This window comes from Lepidochelys olivacea (assembly GCF_965140295.1).
Source record: "Lepidochelys olivacea isolate rLepOli2 genome assembly, chromosome: 6".
In the NCBI taxonomy this organism is placed as follows: Eukaryota; Metazoa; Chordata; order Testudines; family Cheloniidae; genus Lepidochelys; species Lepidochelys olivacea.
In genome coordinates, this window is record NC_140416.1 from 65,459,787 (window position 1) to 65,482,732 (window position 22,946).

Here is a 22,946-nt window from a genome sequence, read left to right on the forward strand (position 1 = left end):
ATCCTCACCAATTTGCATAGGTGAACACAGACCCAAACCCTTGGATCTTAAGAACAATGAAAAAGCAATCAGGTTCTTAAAAGAAGAATTTTAATTAAAGTAAAAATCACCTCTGTAAAATCAGGATGGTAAATACCTTACAGGTATTTGAGATTCAAAACATAGACAATCCCTCTAGGCTAAACCTTAAGTTACAAAAAGACACAAAAACAGGAATATACATTCCATTCAGCACAACTTATTTTATCAGCCATTTAAACAAAACAGAATCTAACGCATATCTAACTCAATTGCTTATTGACTTTTTTGCTTCCGATGAAGTGAGCTGTAGCTCACAAAAGCTTATGCTCAAATAAATTGGTTAGTCTCTAAGGTGCCACAAGTACTCCTTTTCTTTTGACTTTTTACAGGAGTTCTGACCTGCATTCCTGCTCTGGTCCGGGCAAAAGCAACACAGACAGAGAACCCTTTGTTCCCCTCCTACCCCCTCCAGCTTTGAAACTATCCTGTCTCCTCATTGGTCATTTTGGTCAGGTGCCAGCAAGGTTGTCTTAGCTTCTTAACCCTTTACAGGTGAAAGGGTGTTTCCTCTGGCTAGGAGGGATTTAAAGGTGTTTACTCTTCCCTTTATATTTATGACATGTGGATATTGAGTGTTTTCTCCCTTGTGTCATTTAACATCTCTTCAGGTTTATGTATCATATTACAAACAGTAATAGCTTATACTATTCACCCCTCAACCAAGGAACAAAAAAACACCAAAACAAAATATACCATACTTTTCCCATCTCTTAAATTAAAAAAAGATGAAGGGAACATTAACACAAACTTATTAAGAGTAATCAATACTGTGGTTAAGATTCTACTGTGGATGGCAACTGTTCACAGTTTAACAAATGCAAGTCAGGAAAGGAACACAGCTGACAGTGTTTTTCAAATATCAAGATTACACTTTCTACCAACTGTCATCCAAGGTTTTGACAACACTTTACATAAGCATTATGTCTACACCTGGAGTTTGGGGGGGCAGTTCCTAGCTTGAGGAGACCTCCGAGCTAGCTTTCATCGAGCTAGCGCAGGAGCGGGCACACTTTTTGGCCTGAGGGCCACATCAGGGTATGGAAATTGTATGGCAGGCCATGAATGCTCATGAAATTGGTGGTAGGGGTGCGAGAGGGGGTGAGGGCTCTGCCTGGGAGAGCAGGCTCTGGGGAGGGGCCAGAAATGAGGAGTTCAGGGTGCGGGAGGGGGCTCTAGGCTGAGACAGGGATGTGTGAGAGGGCTCTGGCTGTGGGTGCGGGCTCTGGGGTGGGGCTGGGGATGGGGATGAGGGGTTTGGGGTGTAAGAGGGTGCTCCAGGCCAGGAACAAGGGGCTCAGAGGGCAGGAAGGGGATCAGGGATGGGGCAGGCTATTGGGTTACGGGGGGTGGGGTGGGTGAGGGCTCTACCTGGGGGTGCAGGCTCTGGGCTGGGATTGAGGGGACTGGGGGGGGGGGGGGAGATCAGTGCTGGGGCAGGGGATTGAGGCACAGGGGGGCTCAGGGATGCAGGCTCTGTGCGGTGCTTACCTCAAGCAGATCCTGGAAGCACGTCCACCCTCTGGGTCCTACACAGAGGTGCGACCAGGCGGATCTGCGTGCACTACCCCATCCACAGGTGCTGCCCACACAGCTCCTATTGTCCAGGAGCCATGGGGGCAGTGCCTGTGGATGGGGCAGTACACAGAGCCGCCTGGCTGCACCTCTGCATACTATGTAGAAACCGGGGGGGGGGGGTCATGCTGACTGCTCCCCTGGGGCCACGCAGAGTGGGGCAAACCCCCGACCCCACTCCTGGGCAGGAGCCAAGGGCTGGATTAAAAGGTCTGATGGGCCGGATGTGGCCTGTAATTTGCCCAACCCTGTGCTAGCATGCTAAAAATAGAATGTGGCAAAAGCAGGAGGAGGGGCTAGCCACCTTAAATTCATACTTAGCATCTCTGATGGGAATGCACTTGGGGCAGCTAGCCCCTTCTACAGATCATGCTACTGCAGCTGCATTCTATTTTTAGCACACTAGCTTCATGAAAGCGAGCATGAGTAGGTCTCCTCACGCTAGGAATCACACACCCCAGATGGAAGCATAGACACACCTTAAGCCTCTCAAAACCACCTGTGAAGCAAGTAAGCGATACAGGAATATATAGTAATATTATGAAGTGTAGCCATCTCTGGAGCACAACACAGCAACTGTTTAATAAAACAGGACCTGAAATGAATACCACATACAAGGGTAACTGCAGGAGAAATTTATAGAGGCAGATTATAAATTGAAAGAGTTGGAATTTGGCCTAGATACATGGATGTATACCCCTACTCCTATCATTGCCATTGGATCTCTATAATGACTAGAAGCTGTTAGGAACTTGTTTTGACATCTCATCCGGAAGACAAGAAGGGACACAGCTTTTTAAGAGACAGTATTCTCAAGAAAGATGCCTGAAGGTAGAGTATTTTCATCATTCAGCTAATAAACCAAGCCCCTGCGATAACAGTTGGCACAACAAGACATCACTGTAAGGAAATACAGTGATTGCAGGCAAACTTTAGAAGAAAGCTTTATTGTATGTCAGTGTTATTTAATTCCTTTAGTAGCTGATAATATCACTAAAATAAGGAAGCTGCTAGGAAACTGAATCTGTATGTACTCAGTGATAGAGTATTGATTTTAAACATGGAATTAAATACAAGGAACTTCATTCAAACAATATTAGGAGTCTGAAACTCACAAAAGCAAGCACATTTCTCCAGCACCCCCTTAGGAACTACATATTACATGTGCTATAAAAATCCTAAAAAAGTGTTGGGGAAATTAGTGACAGAAAATCACTCACTGTCCCATGTCCTTCAGAGCACCAACCCATCTTTAAACCCTTTCATGTTGCATTCCCTTGCTTCTAAATACAGTGTTGTTCTTTTAAAAGTCAGACATTCCACTGGCTTGCAAATGACATAAGAGGTATATGGAGCAGCACCCAACAACCTTTTAGCCCTGGGTATCAGGTGCATTCAGTGACTACACAAGGCCACTTTATGGTACATTTTAAACTTTTCTTTATTTGTAATATTGTTTTAGAAGAATGAAGAGTACTTTATTGCCCTAGCCAATGCTGAATTCATGTGGCACACTTTCATAAGTGGAGATAAAGAGGACATAGTGGGTTGTATTTATCAATGCTTATGCAAAGGCATCCTAGCTGGAAAGCCAACTACACTGATAACAGTTCTGCTAGAAAATGAACAAGAAAATGTTTCTTATTGTATTGTTATAAAGATGAGAGGAAACAGAAGTCTGTGTTCGCAGCAAGGCACACAGAAAAGAAGCTTCTTCCCGCCCAATTTAATTGTTGGAGAGGTCAATTTGAAGGGGGAAAACCAACGACACTGATGAATGAGACATATCTCATCAATTTTTAATCCTTAAAGTAGAAGCAAAGTTCACTTAACCATTTTAGAGAAAAGGGCAGATGCAGAAGACCTTTTGCTTTTACTGCCTCCACACTTCCTCGGCTGCCAAAAAGCCCTACTTTGAGTACAGATTTTCAGTAGTTACCTTTGATTGGGCTTTCTCCTCTTTAGGAGCAGAATGGTAGCTGCCTTCAACATCCAGACACTCAGGAGAAAGAGTAAGTGAATTCTTAATGCCTTAATTTCCCTATCTGTGGGAAGGCATGTTGGACTGACTCCATCTCCCATTCCATTTGCAAGTAAGGGCAAAGTTTCTTTGTTCAATGAGCCCACAGATAGACTCCCAACCCTAATTATATTAGGAACTAATATGAGAATATATTAAGAGCACCACAATAAAGCAGGTCTGCCAAGGATCAGATCTGGGGACTATAACCCAGATAACACCTTATCAGTTCTAAATTCCTTCATATTTAAATCCTTCCCTTAACAATAATTAAAGTGCACCTCTATTCTGAATAGGGACCTTGTAAAAAGGCATCCTGGATTCTTTGTTTACCGTTTATCTATATCATGTGCTCAATTGAAACAGAAAAAGATTAAGAGTCAGATTCTCTGATGCATTCCTGCCCCTCAAAACTGCTCTGATAGTGCGAAAACCCTGGAAAATAGTGGCATGTGGCCAGCTGACCCAGCTCTTGTTCCACCTCACCACTTAATCCCAATGATTTAGGTAAGGGCATAGAGAGTACACTTATAAAGTTCACGGACAATACCAGGAGCTTTGAAAGATAGGATTAATATTCAAAATGATCTGGACAAACTGGAGAAATGACCTGAAGTAAATAGGATGAAATTCAATTATGACATATGCAAAGTATCCCACTTAGGAAGAAACCTTCAGCTGCACACGTACAAAACGGGAAATGACTGCCTAGGAAGCAGTACTGCAGAAAGGGATTGGGGGCTCACAGTGAATCACAAGCTAAATATGAGTCAAGCGTGTAACACTGTTGCAAAAAAAGCAAACATCATTCTGGGATGTACTAGCAGGAGTGTTGTAAGCAAGACACAAGAAGTAATTCTTCCGCTTTACTCAGGCCTCAGCTGGAGTATTGTGTCCAGTTCTGGGCGCCACGTTTCAGGAAAGATGTGGACAAATGGGTGAAAGTCCAGAGAAGAGCAACAAAAATGATTAAAGGCCTAGAAAACATGACCTATGAGGGAATATTAAAAAAATAAGACCGAGAGGGGACATAACAGTTTTCAAGCACATAAAAGGTTGTTACAAGGAGGAGGGAGATCAATTGTTTTCCTTAACTTCTGAGGACAAGACAAAATGGGCTTAAACTGCAGCAAGGACAGTTTGGTTGGACATTAGAAAAAGCTTCCTAACTGTCAGGATGATTAACTACTGGAATAAATTGCCTAGGGAGATTGTGGAATCTCTGTCATTGGAAATTTTTAAGAGCAGGTTAGACAAACACCTGTTAGGAATGGTCTAGATCGGGAGTTCTCAACCCTTATCTTTCTGAGCCCCCGCCCCCATGCTATATGAATTCCAGGGCCCCGGGGGGGGGGGGGGGGAGAGTGAGTGGGGGGGAACCTTAGGGCTCATGGCTTCAGCCAAAGTGGGAGGGGGGCCTCAGAGCTCCGAACCTCAGCCACCGGGCAAGAGGTGACGGGGCTGTGGGGAGGAGCTGAGAGTTTCAGTCCCGTGGGGTGCTGGGGATGGAGGGGGATCTCAGGGCTCCAACCTCACAGGGTGACGGGGCTGGGGGGAGGTAAGGCTTCTGCCCTGCAGGGTGCTAGGACTCTGGGCTTTAGACTCACAGGGGCACCAGGGCTCTGGGCTTCAGCCCCATGGCTGTGCTCCCACCTTCAGCCCCACAGGGATGCCAGGGCTCAGGGCTTCAGCCCCACATTTCTGGCTTCAGACCCATGGGGGGTGCTGGGCTTGGAATGTTAGCTCTGGGGGCAGGGAGAGGCACTGAGGCTCAGGGTACCCTGTGGCTCCACTCCTGGTTTCAGCCCCATGGGGTGCCAGGGCTTGGAGTGCCGGGCTTCAGCCGTGGGGCCCTATGGCCCCCTGAAAGCAGCTCAGTTGAGAACCACTGGTCTAGATAATACTTAGTCCTCTCATGAGTTCAGGGGACTGGACTAGATGACCTCTCAAGGTCCCTTCCAGTCCTGCAATTCTATGATTGTAGCAGGCGGTCAGGGAGAATGTTAGAGGCATAGCGCTCTGGCTATCCTTAGCTGGATTACAGTTTTTTGGGGACCACTGCAAGCTGACAAAGGTTGGCACAATTGTCAGGATGCTCTAATTTGGGTTAGAGCTTCAGCCAGCACAGAGCCACCCAATGAATCAAGGAGCTGCAAAGAAATACCCAATAGCCTCCTCCCACCGTTGTGCTAGGTTTCTCCTTGGCAGATCCATAATTTTTGGAACTGCTACCTTGCAAATTCAGCATAGACTCAGAGTAAAGCTAGGTACTGTGCACATCATCACCAATAAAACAGGTTTTGCAGGGCTAATTTGGTCCTCGGTGACACCTGTGTGACTCCATTGTCTTCAACAGGCCTGCACAGGGATAATGATTGGAATTTAGTAAACAATTCTACTGATGGACAAGATCAAATAGATACAGCAACCTCTTAGATGTGTTGGCTCTTCCAAGTCTATCAGTAGCAAAAAGTAGTAAAAACATGTTTTAAATCACCACTATCAGCAGATAAAACACTGAATGCACACAGATAGGATATGTCTGGAGAAAGTAGGGGCTGTTTTCCCATAATTACTTGTCATTTTACAAGAACTTCTGGGTTACTGAAAAAAAAGAAAGTGAACCTCATCATTTTTGGGGGTTTTTTTAATACACATATCCCTATGACCTTTGAATTTAACCAAACAAACCTTGGACTATCAAACTAGGAAGAGTGCTGGTTGGTAAGGAGAGATTTCTGACTCTTTAATTAAAAACTCAGAGTTAATCTGGTATTGTTCAGGACAATATGGTGTTAACATTGAAGTTTAATGCTGCCATTTAAAATCTCACTTCATTGCTGATCATTTCAGAAGAAACATCAAGCTACTCTGATTCTGTGGACTAAGTTTGGGATTGTGGTCAGCACTTATATAGAGCACCATCATTTTCTCCCTCAAGAATCTGACTCCCAATTATTTTTCATTGCTTTAACTGGAGTCCCTCAGGCTTCTTGTCTTTTCAGGTCATGAGTGCTTATCAGAAAGCTGATGACACAGTCAAAATGATGTATATCAACTAGTAGAAAGAGTACTCCAGTATTTTTATTTTAAAATTAAAGGACTGTGATATTACCACACAGTACTGATACATCATCAACAGAATAAGAAAAAGACGGTCCCAGGAAAAATAAATCAAACACTAGAATCTCAAACTTGGTTACTGAGGGTTTATATCCTCCCCTCCTCACCAAACACAATAATAAAAGGACAAAACAGGACACACACGGAGAACTGAAAAATTACTCACCATTTCCTGAGATGCATATTTAGGATCTTCAGGATCAACTGACCAATAGCAGAAATCAAAGCCAAAAGCCACAATCTTCTCTCTTGTGTCCCACAGGCCCTCAAGCCTATTGTCTACCTGAATAGGGGGGAAGATAGAGAGAGCACTTGAATTTGAGGATTACCAAAGAGCATAATTTAAAAACTTTGTCCAGGATATACTTTTCCCCCTCTCACAACACAAATATTCATGGCTCCAAGTTCATGCTGTTTTCGTTTTCTTGCACAAAAGTCAAAGAAAAAATATGGATGGATCCATCACAAAGCTGCTAGTAAAACTTTCACTGAGCAGTTCATTCACCACTTCTCTCCTACTTCAAAAAAAGTACAATGCACTTAAGCGTTTTCCATTCAACGATTTCCAAGCATTTTACAAGCATTACTGAGTTAATCCTCACAACGTCCGTTTTAGGTGGGAAAGCATTATCCCCATTTTACAGATGGAGAAACCAAATCCCAGAGGTTAAATGACTATGTTTATGGTAGAGCCAGAAATACGAACCACACCTCCCAACTCCTAGTATTATGCTTTAATCACAAGCCTATCTACTCTCCTTCTTTACCTTGCTGTATTAACAGTTTATCAGTTCTCCTCCTTCAGTGTGTTATGGATTATGAAGTGCCCAGAGCAAATCCTGAGTTTTGATTAACCAGTAATCACAACCAAACCCTCCAGACATAGCATAGGCTGGAGCTACTACTTTTTGTTACTGAAGTATTTCATTTAGGATATATGTCTTCACTAAAAATGTAGCTTGGGTGACTGGCATTCAGGTCTAAGCACCTAGCCTAGCCCACGTTTGAGTAGCCACACTGCAAAGCCGTACCCGAATTACTACCACCTCACGAGTGCTACACTCATCTGTATGTGTCATTAGGATTTGGAGGGGCATATCCCATGGCTCTTTTGGGCTGCAGTAAGCTGAGCTTCTCTACAATTCTTTCATATTAAGTTGTAGAAGAACTTGTCTGCCCCTTCCAGGCACACATGGGGAATTCTGGGAAGGCAGTGGAGGGCTATCAACTTTTGAGTGGTTTAGCTTAGAGTCCTCACTACAAAGTTTTAATCTATACCCACAGACATGCCAATTAGCCCAGGTTGAAAGCACCACTAAATACAGGTGAGAAGTTTGTGTGTGGAGAGGAAGTGAGTTGGGGCAAGGCTAACCTGCAGTGAAGACATACCCAATATTGGTCTGTACAGTTTTAGTTTAAACAGCCATCAGTTAATCAGAATAAAATTTCCCTGTGCTACTTTATAATGTACATCATTTCTAAAAATATATAAATACATACTGTGGCAGAGCTCCAACCTTGTCCCCTTGGGTCCCGTGCTTCCAGGTGGTTTATGCTAGCTTCAGAGGCTCACTGCAACCCTCCACATAGCCCTTCTCTCTCTAGGGCCAGGGATACAGTCTACTGAGCCCTTTTCATCATAAGCCAGCAATGGAGGTTGGTGACAGAATTTCCACAGTTTCTGTTGCTCCTATGGCCTTATGCCAAAACAGTTTAGCCTCCTATCCTGACAGAAGCCTGTTTTCTCCTCCCAGGAGGTGTTTCTGTAGTGGTGGGTTGGGGGGGAACCTGGGTCCGCTCTCTATTCCGGCCCAGGGACCCTAATGGTAGCAGCTGTTGGCAGCCAACCTTTTACTGCCACAGTTGCTACATTTCCCTGGGACACTTCCCCACAGCCCTCCTGCTTCTCCCTTACCTTAGGGCTCCCTTACCAATGACTTGAGGGTGTCTTCATTAACCAGCCCTTCAGCCACACTTTCTCTCCTCTGGCTCCCTAAACTCCTCTCTGCCTGACTGGAGTGAGCCCTTTTATATTATCAGAGGGGCCTTAATTAGAGTCAGGTGGTCACATTAGCTTAATGGCCTCACCTGACTCTTTGCAGGTTAATTGGAGTCAGGTGTTCTCATTAGCTTGGAGCAGCCCCTGCTCTGGTCAGTCAGGGAACAGAAAACTGTTAATCCAGTAGCCAGTATATCTGCCTTCTGTTACTCTTCTGTACCCAACTGGCCTGGGTCTATCACAATACATATTTTAACCTTGTTCATGGTTTCAGCTTTCATCTCTGATTGTAAGAAGTCTGATGCTATACATTAAATTAATCTGTGCAAAGAATGGAATAACCCCTACTGGAATTTTTAAATCTGTTTTTAAACACACTTCCCTCCCCTTGCGAGAGTTTGGAGGTGGGGTCAGTCTCTTGATATTAGAAAAAGCTGTTTAAAGGATTTCGTAAAGTTTCATTAAAGAGTCAATGACACTACTCCTGTGAATGAGGACTGCAGAATCAGGTGTAATATTGATGACTGTAAACTCTTAAGGGCAGGAGCTTGTCTTTTTATTTGAGCTGTGAAGTGCCATGTATGCCTATGGCTTTGTAAAAATAATCATTTTCATAAAAGGTGACTCAAGAAGTTACCGAAATCAAACAGATCTTGCTACACAAGTCATTGTTTGATTCCAAACAAGATGTTTCTGTTTGCACCAAGCAAGTGCGCAAGGAACTTTCCAAAAACCCACACACTTCCTCTTCCCAAATCAAAGGAGGAAACCTTGAGTCACACATGAGCCAGAAATAGGTGGGTTCATATGTAACACTGACATTAGCAACAACAGAATTAGCAATCTTGACATCTGGCAATAGCATAAGTAGAAAAGAAAATAGTTAAATTCACTATTAATTGGAACACTAAATTTCCCATTAACAAGCCACTATTGCTGAAAAATGGTGATAACACTTAGCTACCTTTAAGATCTATGAATGAAAAGCACTGTAAATGCTAAGTATTTTCATAATTTATGGAGATTACTGGGGAAATTGTTATACAAGACCATCTAAAAGAGCCTCTTTGCTAACAGCAGTTTTGCTGCTCTGTGTGGGGGGGGGAAGAGACACCGTACATTTATCCTTAGATGAAAAAGGACATCAGGTATGGAGAAACCCACATGATTCTAAATTAGTCATGTTGAATTAACTCCAGCTGATGTTTCCTTTGGCTAGTGTTAAAATGTAAGCTAGTCTATTGATCAGTTAATTCAAAAGGATTATCTTCAATGAATGAGGTTTATTCAGAAGCCTTATAAGTGCTGTAACCCAAAAGAGAGCTCTCCACTGTTTTCTGCAGTGGCTGATTGTGGCTAACTAGGAGCCCTGACCGCCTATTGCAACAAGATAAAATGAATACTTTATCTCTGAAAATTCAGTTTTATAATCAAAGTGACAGGCTACCTATTAACATAAAGGTTTCAGCTACACAGTTTGTGCACTGGTATAAAACTATTTTCATTAGGGGTACATTGGGTTTTGGGGTTTTTTCAAATCTAAGTTATTATACTGGTACAACCCTAGTGTGGAAATGGTTATGCTGCTGTATAGGTGCCTTATATACCTATAGCTTATTCTCTTCTTGTACAAAAATAGCTTGCTGGCATATATAAAGCACTTTTATACTGATAACTGTATCCACATTGGGGGTTGTACCACTTTAACATACTGGTATATTTACAAGCAGTGAAACTTTGGTATGTAGACAAGGCAATGTCTCTCCCTTCATAAAACTTAGTCTGAAATACCAAACAAAATATAAGCAGGTCAGCTCTTATGGCTCCAGAATTCCCTGCCAGACTTCTGGTAAGGAAGACCCTCCATCCCTCTGTTCCTAAGCAAAGTACTTCTTTCATGGCTCTCTCTCAAAATCTCAGTCTAACTAGGTTCAGTTGCATATCTGAAGCCTACAGATTGCTTCTTCCTAGTTACTATCATTTCAGGGAGGGACTCCCAGATGGGCCTGATAAATCCGAGCAGTGAACCTAGACTTGGTTGATCCCCAGATCCCCACAACACTATCCTGATTGTCAGAGACTCCCCCAAGAAGGCAAAAGGGGCAGAAGGCATAATGGCTGGGGAGAAAAGGGACCATTGGAACAACCCACCACACAACTGAGGCAGGTGGTGAGGAAGCTCCCATTTTTCTTGCATGCTTCAGAAAGGGCTGAGCACCTGCACGCTGCACATCCGTCCTCTTTCAGTTGTTTCAAAGTTGGGCACACAAACACTCTAGTCACTTCTGGAAATCCTGGCCGACTAGCTTAACCTGACTGCTGTGATATTACCTGTCTGATCTGTAGCATATTTTCTGCCTTCAAAAGATATTCTTCTCAAATCACCAGATAATTCTGTATCAGAGAAGTTGTTTACATGGACTACTATGAGTGTACATGCTAAGCTTTAAGGCTATTTTTGCCTTTTCTCTGACACACAAAAATGCACACAACATATATACAGAAAACCTCTCTAAAATGACCTAATACTAAATATACTGATTGTTAACTATGCTGTAGCCTAGCTGAGCATTATAACCTGCTAAGTTTTTCGTCCATTTTATTATCTATCTGTGCTCTAGGCTTATTCCAGAGGAATCCTTTCACTAAGACTCTAAACTTGCAACACACACTTCAGGTCCTTCTTGAAGACAGAACTGTAAGGAGACTCTGGAATATGTTTGACGCATATAACCATCAGTAAAACAATTAAAATGGAAAAACTACCAAGAACACCTGGTCTCTGCAAACTCCTCAACATTTGTGCCATCTTATTGTGACCTCCTATTTGCTCTGTCTGTACATTTACTTTAATTACCTTATGAAATTACCAGTATAATTTCTCACCTATTTTCAAATAGGCATGACGAAGGGAACCAAATCTTCATAAGGTACCAGAAACTCTATTGTTGAAACAAATGTTAGGCTACTGACATTAGCTCAATTTGCTTTAGTTCTAGGACCCTGTGTCCCTAGGTAAGTAGACCAGGAAATCTTAATTTGACTTTATTTTAGAGGGTAGAAGAGCAATGGTTATTCAAAGATTTAAATTAGAATTACAGTCCTACCGTCTTTTGCTATGTCAGTTTTAGGTACAAAGCTTTAAAGTGCTGAAAAAGGAAATACTTCCATAGGTCCCTAGGCCCTAATCCTGCAAACTGTTCCACATGGGGAGAGCCCTGCACCTGCACAGAGCCAAACTGATTCAAGGGTGGCCCATATGGAGCACTTTACAGAATTGGGGCCATAATATTTATACATGATAAAGAAAGGAAATGTGCAGCAGGTGAGCAGTTACTTCCCCCTCTGGCATCTCTTGCATTGCTGAGCACTATCAATTGCTATCCTAACAGGATAGAGCCCAGATTAGCAGCCAGAACAAGAGGGTAAAAGGCGTAAGTCCATTCATCTCATCTGTGCCAAGCTTCCTCTTAAGAAATTTAAAATACTAATTCTCTTGAACAAGTCTTCTAATATAATTGGGCTGACAATGCAGATATAAACAAAAAAGCAAACAAGCAAGCAAGAAAACATGAGTCCTTTAGAATTCCCACAGTTATCTAGATTATTCTACATTTCATTCATTTGCCTTTTGAAGAGGAAAGAGCATGGAAACACAGACTTTGGTCCCATTTTACTAATTTACTGAGTAGCTTAGCAGCATTAAAAGCCTCAGTGTCTGAAACACAGCTCTGGTTCTCATGTCCCATGCAGGTAGCCTCCAAGAATCCCAAAAGGAAAGGAAGGAGGGTGCAGTAAATCAATTCTCAGTGTTCCTAGTCACCCATCAAAGCCTTAACTGTGGCTGAATACATTTTGTTCAATTTCACACATTAGTTGCAATCACATCTCACTGCAAATGGTGGGAGAAAAAAAGAGAAAAGGAAAGAGAAAGTTATCCAGACGTTTGGGATTTTGTGATTATCTTACTGTTACTAACAATTTACTGACAGGCTTGAACGATGGCATGCAGCCACAGTACTGAGGCTTTGATAGATACAGAAAACAGAAAGTAAGAGAAGCACAGCTAGATGTTCTTTATCTTACAAAAACACAGATGTTCATGGCAATTCTAAAACGCCATATCTGTGCCAATTAAAGATTCTTTCTTAATATTTCCTTCCTTTCCTGTAATATAATATTACAGCTATACATTCCCACAGAATTTCATAATTATTCTACAACCATCAGAGTTTAAGAAGCAGAAGAAAAAACAAACAAACTTACCTTTATGTTTCTGACTTTTGCCACTTTTTCATCAACTTCTACAACTATTCTTCCCCCTTCTGCATTCTCTCTGGAAACAGATAAAAAAATTCAGTTAAAATATGAAAAAGACTAAAGATTTGTATTAAATATTAGATTTATGGGCTTGCACTACTATAATTAAGAGCAACTTGTATGATTAATTCTAACACAGACAGACAATCCAGCTTATAAAAACTCCCTCATGGCAGCAAGAAATTATTGTAGCTTTGTAGTCTAGTGTCTTTACAGTCAGAAAAAGTAGCAAAGAGCACCAGACTCATGAAAAAGTTTCAGCACAAGTCTTAAAAACCACAACTAAGGAAATAAGTATTTTAAACTGTTTGGAATTTAGATCAGATGTTCTTATAAAAGCTGAGCCAACTGTACTTTGAGAGAGATATTGCGCTATGTTTTATTTTTACCGTACAATCCCAAATTGACGGCGATGTCCAAAAGGTCATTTACATTACATTTCAGGACTTTTTTTGTCTCACGGGTTAGAATGCTTCATCAGGGATAAACAGTTTAAATTGCTAGGGGTCAAACACGGCTGTTTGATACTCAAGGAAAACTCCCATTCACTTCAATGGGAGTTGTGTTCACATACATCCAACTTCTGCCATCCTTAAGTTACTACTACTGTAGAATTGAAAAGGTTGGGGGGGTTAGAGCGAAATCACCATTTCTGTGCACCTAGTAGGATTTCTCATTGAAGCCAAGGAGGTTCTTCTCATGTTGGTTCACAGTTCAGAGGGAGGGTATTGGGGAGCCGTGGGTGGGGAGGAGAAATGCCCCACCTTGATTATCATACACATTGTAAGTAGAGTGATCACTTTAGATAAGCTATTACCAACAGGAGAGTGGGTTTGTTTGAAGGGGGGAGGGGAACCTGGATTTGTGCTGGAAATGGCCCACCTTGATTATCATACACATTGTAAGGAGAGTGATCACTTTCGATAAGCTATTACCAACGGGAGAGCGGGGTGGGGGGAGAGAAAACCTATTGTAGTGATAAACACCCATTTTTTCATGATTTGTGTGTATAAAAACAAACATCTTCTGTATTTTCCACAGTATGCATCCGATGAAGTGAGCTGTAGCTCACGAAAGCTTATGCTCAAATAAATTGGTTAGTCTCTAAGGTGCCACAAGTACTCCTTTTCTTTTTACCTCTACTCAAAAGATGTTCAGCCGTCTCCAGAGAACTATGCTAAGACTCAAGCCGTTTTACCCTATTAACCAGCTATTCACCTAAATAATATGCCACTTGGAAACAACATCCAACAACAGGCAATAATTTGAGAACTGTGGAAGGACACAGGAACAGAAAGGCTAAATGCTACTTATTTGTTCCCAGCTCTGTTTAAGATATGGTTGTTGGGTTTCTAGCAGTCTTAAGGACTATAAGAACAAAGTTTGTTTAATGAAGGCCAACGGACCTGGCAGACAAAAATTAAAAACAGACCCAGAAATGAGGGGGTGTGACAGGGACATTCAGTTCTCCTGCATTCTGCCTCTAAGGGCTGTGTGGGGCACTTCAATCTTATCCTCCTGGCACCCCCTGCAGGTTGTTGACTTCACTAGGCAGGTCTTTAGTGGCTCAGCCCTCCAGCCCAGTCACATAGTCAACTATTAACCCCTTCCAGGGTTAACGAAGGTTCAAAGAAGAGCAGAGCTCCAGTAAAAAAATGTCAACCCCCCTGGAGTTTTTAATAGATTGTTGAGGGCAGCATGGGGGCTCCGGGAGATTCTCTATGAGAATTTATGCCCTGACGAGGAGTAACGTGTGCCCTCGTTAGCGTCTTCAGCCCTGTCTCTGGGCCCTTTGAATCTAGCCCGTCTCAGGCTTTTAAACAAGCTGCACCCCCTTTCTGGGGTGGGTTACAGTTCTCAGGTCCTCTCTCCCACAGCTGTAAGTGCAGCCTGTCACACACCGGTGGCCAGAGCAGAACCCCTACTTTGCCATCTAGCCTCAGTCACAAACTGAGCTGCTCGCAGGCCCTGCAGATCCTTTTATCTGAGCCTGTTAGGCTCTAATTGGCTGCTTCTAAGCAGCCTCTCTAGGCAGGCCTGGAGACCCCGCCTTTGCTGTTCCTTTCCTGGGGCAGGGTGTGGTAGGACCACAGGGCATCCACGAGGAGGCCCATGAAGGACCTGGTACGCCTCATCACAGTGAGGAGGACAGAAAAGCTACACAAACTATGCTTAGAGCAGGAGCCCCTCAGTTTCTTTCTGTGTGTTTATACTGTGCCCAGGACTACAGGACCCTAATCCTGACTGGGAACTGCTGCAATATAAATATGTAATCAAAATAATAAGTGAAATTCACTGTTCCCATTTCACATGGGTTGTATATAGCCCTAAGAACAGACAAATTCTCTAGTAAGCTGGAACCCATGACATACTCTCCCATACCAAAGCAACACTGTTTAGGTAAAGCAGAAGTGATAATTTTACTCTTTCCAAATAAAGATTCTTCAAACTACAGTAAAATATAAGAAAACAAAGAAAAAAGGACGAAGGAGAAAATTCAAAACGAAAGCAGACTGCATAAAGATTGCATACATAAAGTAGTGCCTTGCATTGGTGGGTAATTATCCCCTTTCCACAGATGAAGAAACTGAAGTACAAATGCGTTAAGCAATCTTGTCCAAAGTTACATGGCAAGTCATTTGCAATCAGGAACAGAACTCAAGTTCTTTTAACTCTAAATCCTCTTCTCTACCCACCACACAGTCTAATCCTATAAACATTTGCCAGATGATATGCTTCTATTTAGGCATAAGCTGAGGAACATTGGTAAAGTAAGCATGGCTTATAGCTGAAGTATGGGAGGAACAAGCAAGAGATCTGTGTCACAACCTTAGACAAATCATTTCACTTCTCTATGCCTCAGTTTTTTCTCTTATCTATAAACTGAGACATAACACACAAGGATATTGCAACTCAATGTTTGTAAAGACTTTTCTGATCGTTGGAGGAAAGGTACTACATGGAAGTACAAAATACTATTAATATAAGAGTTTCTAACAAATTTTTAAAACATTCTTTATATTTGCACATTAAGGGCCATAGTCTATCTATTCTCATGCAGGTTTCAGAGTAGCAGCCGTGTTAGTCTGTATTTGCAAAAAGAAAAGGAGTACTTGTGGCACCTTAGAGACTAACAAATCTATTTGAGCATAAGCTTTCATGAGATTTTCAATGAAGTGAGCTGTAGCTCACGAAAGCTTATGCTCAAATAGATTTGTTAGTCTCTAAGGTGCCACAGGTACTCCTATTCTTGTGCAGTAATTCAGGGAAGTGATAGTTGGGGGCACAGGGAACCTCCCACACTTTGCAAACCAAACATCAGAAACCTGCACCTTATGCTCTCTGAGCACAAGACAATGTGGGGAAGACAAGCATCACACAGCATCAGAGACACTAGAAATCCCAGCGAGGGAAGCAAGGGGCTCACATCACTTTCTTACCAACCATTCACTAGCCCAGTTCATCCTCTTTAAAAGGTGCAACAGTTGCAGTGACTGCACATGCTCCCCCAGCACTCTGTCGAAGGAAAGCCTCTGGGAACTGTTGCAGGGCCCTTCTAACACAGATATAGCCTATGAAAATCATCTTCCAGCACCAAGTGTAAGTATTGGGAGACAAACTGAAAAAGAACAGCTCTCTCTATATTTTAGTTTACAGTTGATTTTTTTTAAAATCAGCTTAATGGGCAAAAAGTATTGTAGTTAATTTGATGGAGGGAAATAACTTTAAAAATATTTACAGAAGATTGCACTACAAAACAAAGTAACCTGAGTAGTAAGTGTGTGCTTGAGATCAGCGCTTTCAGTATCAACACACCATGTCAAATAAAACCATACAACATGGATATATTAGTTACAGTAAGAACTGTTTACATAAAACTCTGTGATTCAAGTCTAATTGCCATCTGTCAGACTAGGGGTGGGCAAACTACAGCCTGCAGGCCACATCTGGCTCATCAGACCTTCTAATCCGGTCCTCAGCACCTGCTCATCGGGGGTTTGCCCTGCTCCTTGCAGCTCCCAGGAAGCAGCTGGCATGATCCCAGCCCCCGGCTCCTAAGTAGTATGCAGAGGCATGGCCAATGGGAGCTGTGGGGGTGGCACCTGCCAACAGGGCAGCGCTTCTGTGTAGGAGCCAGAGGGGGGACATGCTTCCAGGAGCTGCTTGAGGTAAACGCCACCCTGAGCCTGCACCTCTGAGCCCCCACCCAGGTACCCCAATCCTCTACCCCAACCCTGATCCCCCTCCTGCCCTCTGAACCCCTCGATCCCAGCCCAGAGCCCCCTCTTGTACCCCAAACCCCTCATCCCCGGCCCCACCCGAGAGCCCGCACCCCCAGGCAAAGCCCTCACCATTCCCTGTGCCCCAACAACCTGTCCAATCCCTAATCCCCCTCCCACCCTCCAGAGCTCCCTCCTGCACCCCAAACTCCTCATCCTCAGCCCGACCCGAGCCCGTACACCCAGCCAGAACCTTCACACACACACCGTGCCCCAAGAGCCTGCCCCATCCCTGATCCCCCTCCTGCCCTCCAAACCCCTTTGTCCCAGCCCAGAGCACCCTCTTGCACCCCAAACCCATCACCCCCAGCCCAACCCCAGAGCCCACACCCCCAGCCGGAGCCCTCACCCCCCTCCCTCACCCCCCAACCTCCTGCCCCAGCCTGGAGCAACCCCCTGCACCCTGAACTCATTTCTGGCCCCACCCCATAGCCCACACCCCCAAACAAAGCCCTCACCCCCTCTCATACCCCTACCCCCAATTTTGTGAGCATTCATGGCCCGCCATACAATTTCCATACCCTGATGTGGCCTTCAGGCCAAAGAGTTTGCCCACCCCTGTGCCAGACCAAACACCTGAATTTATTGATGCTGATAAGATCATAAGGTAAACATTTGCTTAACAAATCAGTAGGTAGAGTTCTGATAAGAAGATTCGGTGGGGGGGGGGGCAAACCAAGACACACAGGGTCAAATTCTGCAGTAGTGTAAATGATAGCGTAAGTTAGCTAGAAAATAGCATAGTACTGTAACTTGCACTAGTCTGACATCCAGCACATGTGGAAAAGGGTTTATTTTACATACTGAGGACACAGAAAAGGGTGGGAGCAAGGCTAGAATAAGACACAGAGACTATAGGCTCATGTCTAAGCCTCCAGCTCCTACAGTTATGTAATTACATCAGACCCTCAGTTTTCATTAAAAAAAAAAAAAAGTATCTAGCCTCATGGTAATGGAAAAAAGCTTGAAAATGTGAACTGAGCATAATCAATGCAGTGATGTCTCCCTGTGCCTGTAGAGAGCATGATATCATAGTTTTGAGGGGTGAGCTACCCCTTCCATCCACATGGGGTGTGAACTCCAAAATCCACTGCTTTAGCAGTCCCACCAAAACCACCTCAGCAGAAGACTCTGCCGCAGGAGAGACATGCAGCAGGCCTTACTCACCCAACTACCCCAGCAGCTGGGATAAATACAAAGAGCTTGTCTAAACAAATGCTTAGTTTGCAGAAGCTGGGGCATAAATCTACCCCGTACCACCTTGCTGCACACGAAGCGTCCATGTGGATCCTCCTGCCGCGCACTAAAAGTTCCATAGTGCACTTTGCTTTAAAATGGGAGTAGATTAAAGAGCATGAGGGCATGTTTAGTGTGCAGCAGCAGTGTCCACCCAGACGTGAAAAATTTCACACCCTGTGCAACATAAGCAAGCTGACCTAGAGACCACTGTAGACACCGCTAGGCTGATGGAGGAATTCTTCTGTTGACCTAGCAACTACCTCATTGATTTACTAATCCCTTCTGTCACTATAGTCAGTGTCTATACTATAGCCTGCAGCTGTGCCACTGTAGTGTTTCTAGTACAGACATACCGTTAGTAGATGGCCAGCTAGTACAGGGTAGGTTTACACCCCAGCTTGCCACAAATGCATGGGTCATCACCCTTGTGATGCCCTTGTGGCCACACTCTTAGGCACCAACTACAGTGGAGCTAGCATGTCTGTCTACCTGTACTGGGACTTGCACCTCCCAGCTGCTGTGTAGACAGACCTCAGGGGTGAAAGAGGGGATCCCTGATGCCACACTTGCTGCTCAGGAGGGAAGCAAGGGACCTGCTGCTACCCCTATGCAGCAGAAAGGAGCCCCCAGGCTGATGGGGAGGTATGTCTTCACTGAATAGTTTACCTGAGTCTGGGCACCCATGTAAGCCAAGCCCACCTGGAAGCATCCACATTGCAGAGCTACCTGTTCTTGACTCATACCTGTATAGGTGCATCCACATGGTGCTGCAGTAGATGCTGGGATTTCTGAGGTGTGTGCCAGGCTTCTTAGCACCTCACTAACTTGAGCTAATAGGAATGGTTTTGGAGTGTATAGTGGGAGTACTTGTCTGTTCTTCCCAAATACCTGGGTGGAAGAGTTCTTAGCCCACCGACACATTTAACTGAGGCACTTCTGGCTCTGCACGCTCCTTCCTTCTGTAGGTTCCAAAGAGTGCCAAGACAACAACCCAGCACAGGTTCTGGAACTGTTCCTGCTTTTGTTTGCACTGTTATTGCACCAGGATGCAGAGACAGCATATGGGACACTATGGAGGGAATTTCAGCTGTAGTTTGTGACACTCAGAAGGCAGCAGTGGGTCTTGGTAAGGAGGAGATCATGCAGGCTGGATGCTGACATGGCAGTGGGGAAGACAGGGGGATGCATGCTACAATTATTGCAGATTCCTTACATTCAAACTGGTGCTTCTGGTGCAGGACAACTAGCACAGCATGGTGGGACTCATCATACAGACCTGGGATGACCAGCAGTGGTTTCAGAACTTCCTGATGTGGAAGGGTTGGGGCTAGCTCCTCATACAGCATTCGTGGCCTTCCTCATGTGGACACACAAATGAGGGAGGCCATACCAGTCCAGAAGCTATTTGCTATTGCCATCTGGAAACTGGCGACACCAGATTGCTACAGGTCTGTAGCTACTCAGTTTGATGGTAGCAAGTTAACTGTCAGTACTGCAGTAGTAGTAGAGGTTTGTGAGGCAATGACTGCTTTGGTCTACCCCCAGGTGTTGAACATACCTACTATTGCCTGAAATAATAGTAGGATGACAGAGAATAGGGTTACCAAATTGCACTGGGACCACTGATGGCAGCCACTTGCCCATTGTTTGCCCACCATGAGGAGCACATGAATATGTCAATGGCAAAGGATACCACTCAAGCATTATGCAGGCCTTGGATGACCATAAAGGCAAAGTTTACGATCACCAGCGTTGGATGCACCAGCAGGGTGCATGATATCGCGATGCTGAGACCATCTGGCATTTACTTATTTGGAGAGAATAAGGTCCCTTTCTGTTCAAACGACATGCTTATCAAAAGGATGTTTGTGCCCACTGTTATTTTAGGAAACCCAACTACTGCCCTGGTTCATGAAGCCCTAGTCTGGTATCAGAGAACCTGGCAGAAGGTTTAACCGCGCACTGAGCACTTGCAGGATGGTGACAGTGTGCACATTCGGCTGATGGCAAGACGGCATGGCCAACAAACCTGTTTGGATGCCAGTGTGCCCAGTGCCATTTGTATTATTGTGGTGTGCTGCACCCTGCACAACATCTGTGAGGCTAAAGGCGAGACCTTTCACCAGGATTCAATTCAAGACATTCCTGGTTTGCAGACTCAGTACAAGCAACCAGAAAGCATGCCTATCATCTCTGGAGTTGGGTCAAAATGAGCAGGAGAAATAAATATTATGGTATGAATTTCAGATTTAATTAATTAAAAAAATTAAGGGCACGTTTGGGGGGCTAAGATAATCAGACCAGGGGCCTGTTACCAGCATTGGTTTTAACACTACATCAGACCTGGGAAGCTTTGGAGGATGTTAATTGTTTGGAGATCTCTGATGAAAAACTTGTTCCCTCCAGTGACATAAGAACATAAGAATGGCCATACTGGGTCAGACCAAAGGTCCATGCAGCCCAGTATCCTGTCTACTGACAGTGGCCAACACCAGGTGCCCCAGAGGAAGTGAACCTAACAGGTAATGATCTAGTGATCTCTCTCCTGCCATCCATCTCCACCCTCTGACAAACCTGGTAGCTAATCAGCCTATCAATAGATGGAGAGAGCTGGTAAGCTACAGGAAACTCACCAACTGTCTTGAATATCTCATGTATGAAAAATTCTCAAGCATTTTGTATAGATGCAGATTTCAGATGCATCTTCCAAAATCATGTTTTTTGCTTTACTCATACCAGAAGGCATCCAGAACCCTGCCGTAATCCTCTGGCCAGCTAGCAGCATGCTAGGATGGCATCTTCTCTCACTGTGCAGCTGAGCTGCACCGAGCAGTGCAAAAGGGTCCAGGCCATGTGAAATGACGAGTTAAACACCAACCAGGTTTATATAAAGCAGTAGGAGGGTAGCTGTGACACAGGCCCATTGGTGCCAGCTGGCAAAGGGGTCACTGTTCCTCACAAGTAACTCCTGTCTTAGACCTGACAAAAACTCACTATACCTTATTAGTCACTAACACTTTAATGATATTTATCAATGAAAGGTAGCACATGATGTCTCTACTGAAAGCTTGTAATTTATAAATACTCATAATTATTGCGAGATGCATGTAAGGGTAATATTTAAGGAATAACAATTATATTGAAAGCTTTGCCTTATGGTCTTGGAATAAAAGTTAATTACCAAGGAATCAATGATGGTCCATTCAAGCAGGAAGGCATTGTCATCCCTACCTCTTTAACCAGAGATGTAATACAAGGTTCAATTGGATTATCCTGGCCCCATCCCAGAACAAGCAATAGGAAAATATACAGACAAATTAGAGTATTGGGCCAAAAGAAATCTGATGAGGTTCAACAAGGACAAGTGCAGAGTCCTGCACTTAGGACGGAAGAATCCCATGCACCGCTACAGACTAGGGACCGAATGGCTAGGCAACAGTTCTGCAGAAAAGGACCTAGGGGTTACAGTGGACAAGAAGCTGGATATGAGTCAACAGTGTGCCTTTGTTTTTTTGGGCTGTATAAGTAGGGGCATTGCCAGCAGATCAAGGGACGTGATTGCTCCCCTCTACTGACATTGGTGAGGCCTCACCTGGAGTACTGTGTCCAGTTTTGGGCCCCACACTACAAGAAGGATGTGGAAAAATTGGAAAGAGTCCAGCAGAGGGCAACAAAAATGATTAGGGGACTGGAACACATGACTTACAAGGAGAGGCTGAGGGAACTGGGATTGTTTAGTCTGCAGAAGAGAAGAATGTTGGGGGATTTGATAGCTGCTTTCAACTACCTGAAAGGGGGTTCCAAAGAGGATGGCTCTAGACTGTTCTCAGTGGTAGCAGATGACAGAACAAGGAGTAATGGTCTCAAGTTGCAGTGGGGGAGATTTAGGTTGGATATTAGGAAAAACTTTTTCACTAGGAGGGTGGTGAAGCACTGGGATGCGTCACCTAGGGAGGTGGTGGAATCTCCTTCCTTTGAGGTTTTTAAGATCAGGCTTGACAAAGCCCTGGCTGGGATGATTTAGTTGGGGAATTGGTCCTGCTTTGAGCAGGGGGTTGGACTAGATGACCTCCTGTGGTCCCTTCCAACCCTGATATTCTAAGATTCTATTAAACCATCAAAGAAAACAGCAACTAATCAAAACAACTTTTTAAAAAAAAAAAAGGTAAAAAAGTAACATTGTAACAGACGGGGGATTGCCCTGTCCCCAAATAAATACAAAAGACTGATTCACTATATCACAGGGTGGAGAAAGACACTCCGCATCTATTCACTGGGGCAACACCTTCTAGAGTGAGGGTGTTTCATGAAA

The 22,946-nt window shown here is 44.0% G+C and overlaps 1 protein-coding gene across 1 annotated transcript in view; it reads right to left on the minus strand.

Moving 5' to 3' along the window:
* Positions 1-22,946, minus strand: part of STARD9 (StAR related lipid transfer domain containing 9) — a 199,718-nt gene that overhangs the window by 160,565 nt on the left and 16,207 nt on the right. Inside the window, exons 2-3 of the mRNA XM_084631449.1 lie at positions 13,062-13,131; positions 6,963-7,079 (exon numbers count right to left, since the gene is read on the minus strand). Of these exons, the coding sequence (XP_084487575.1) occupies positions 6,963-7,079; positions 13,062-13,131 (187 nt within the window). The remainder of the gene's footprint in view (positions 1-6,962; positions 7,080-13,061; positions 13,132-22,946) is intronic.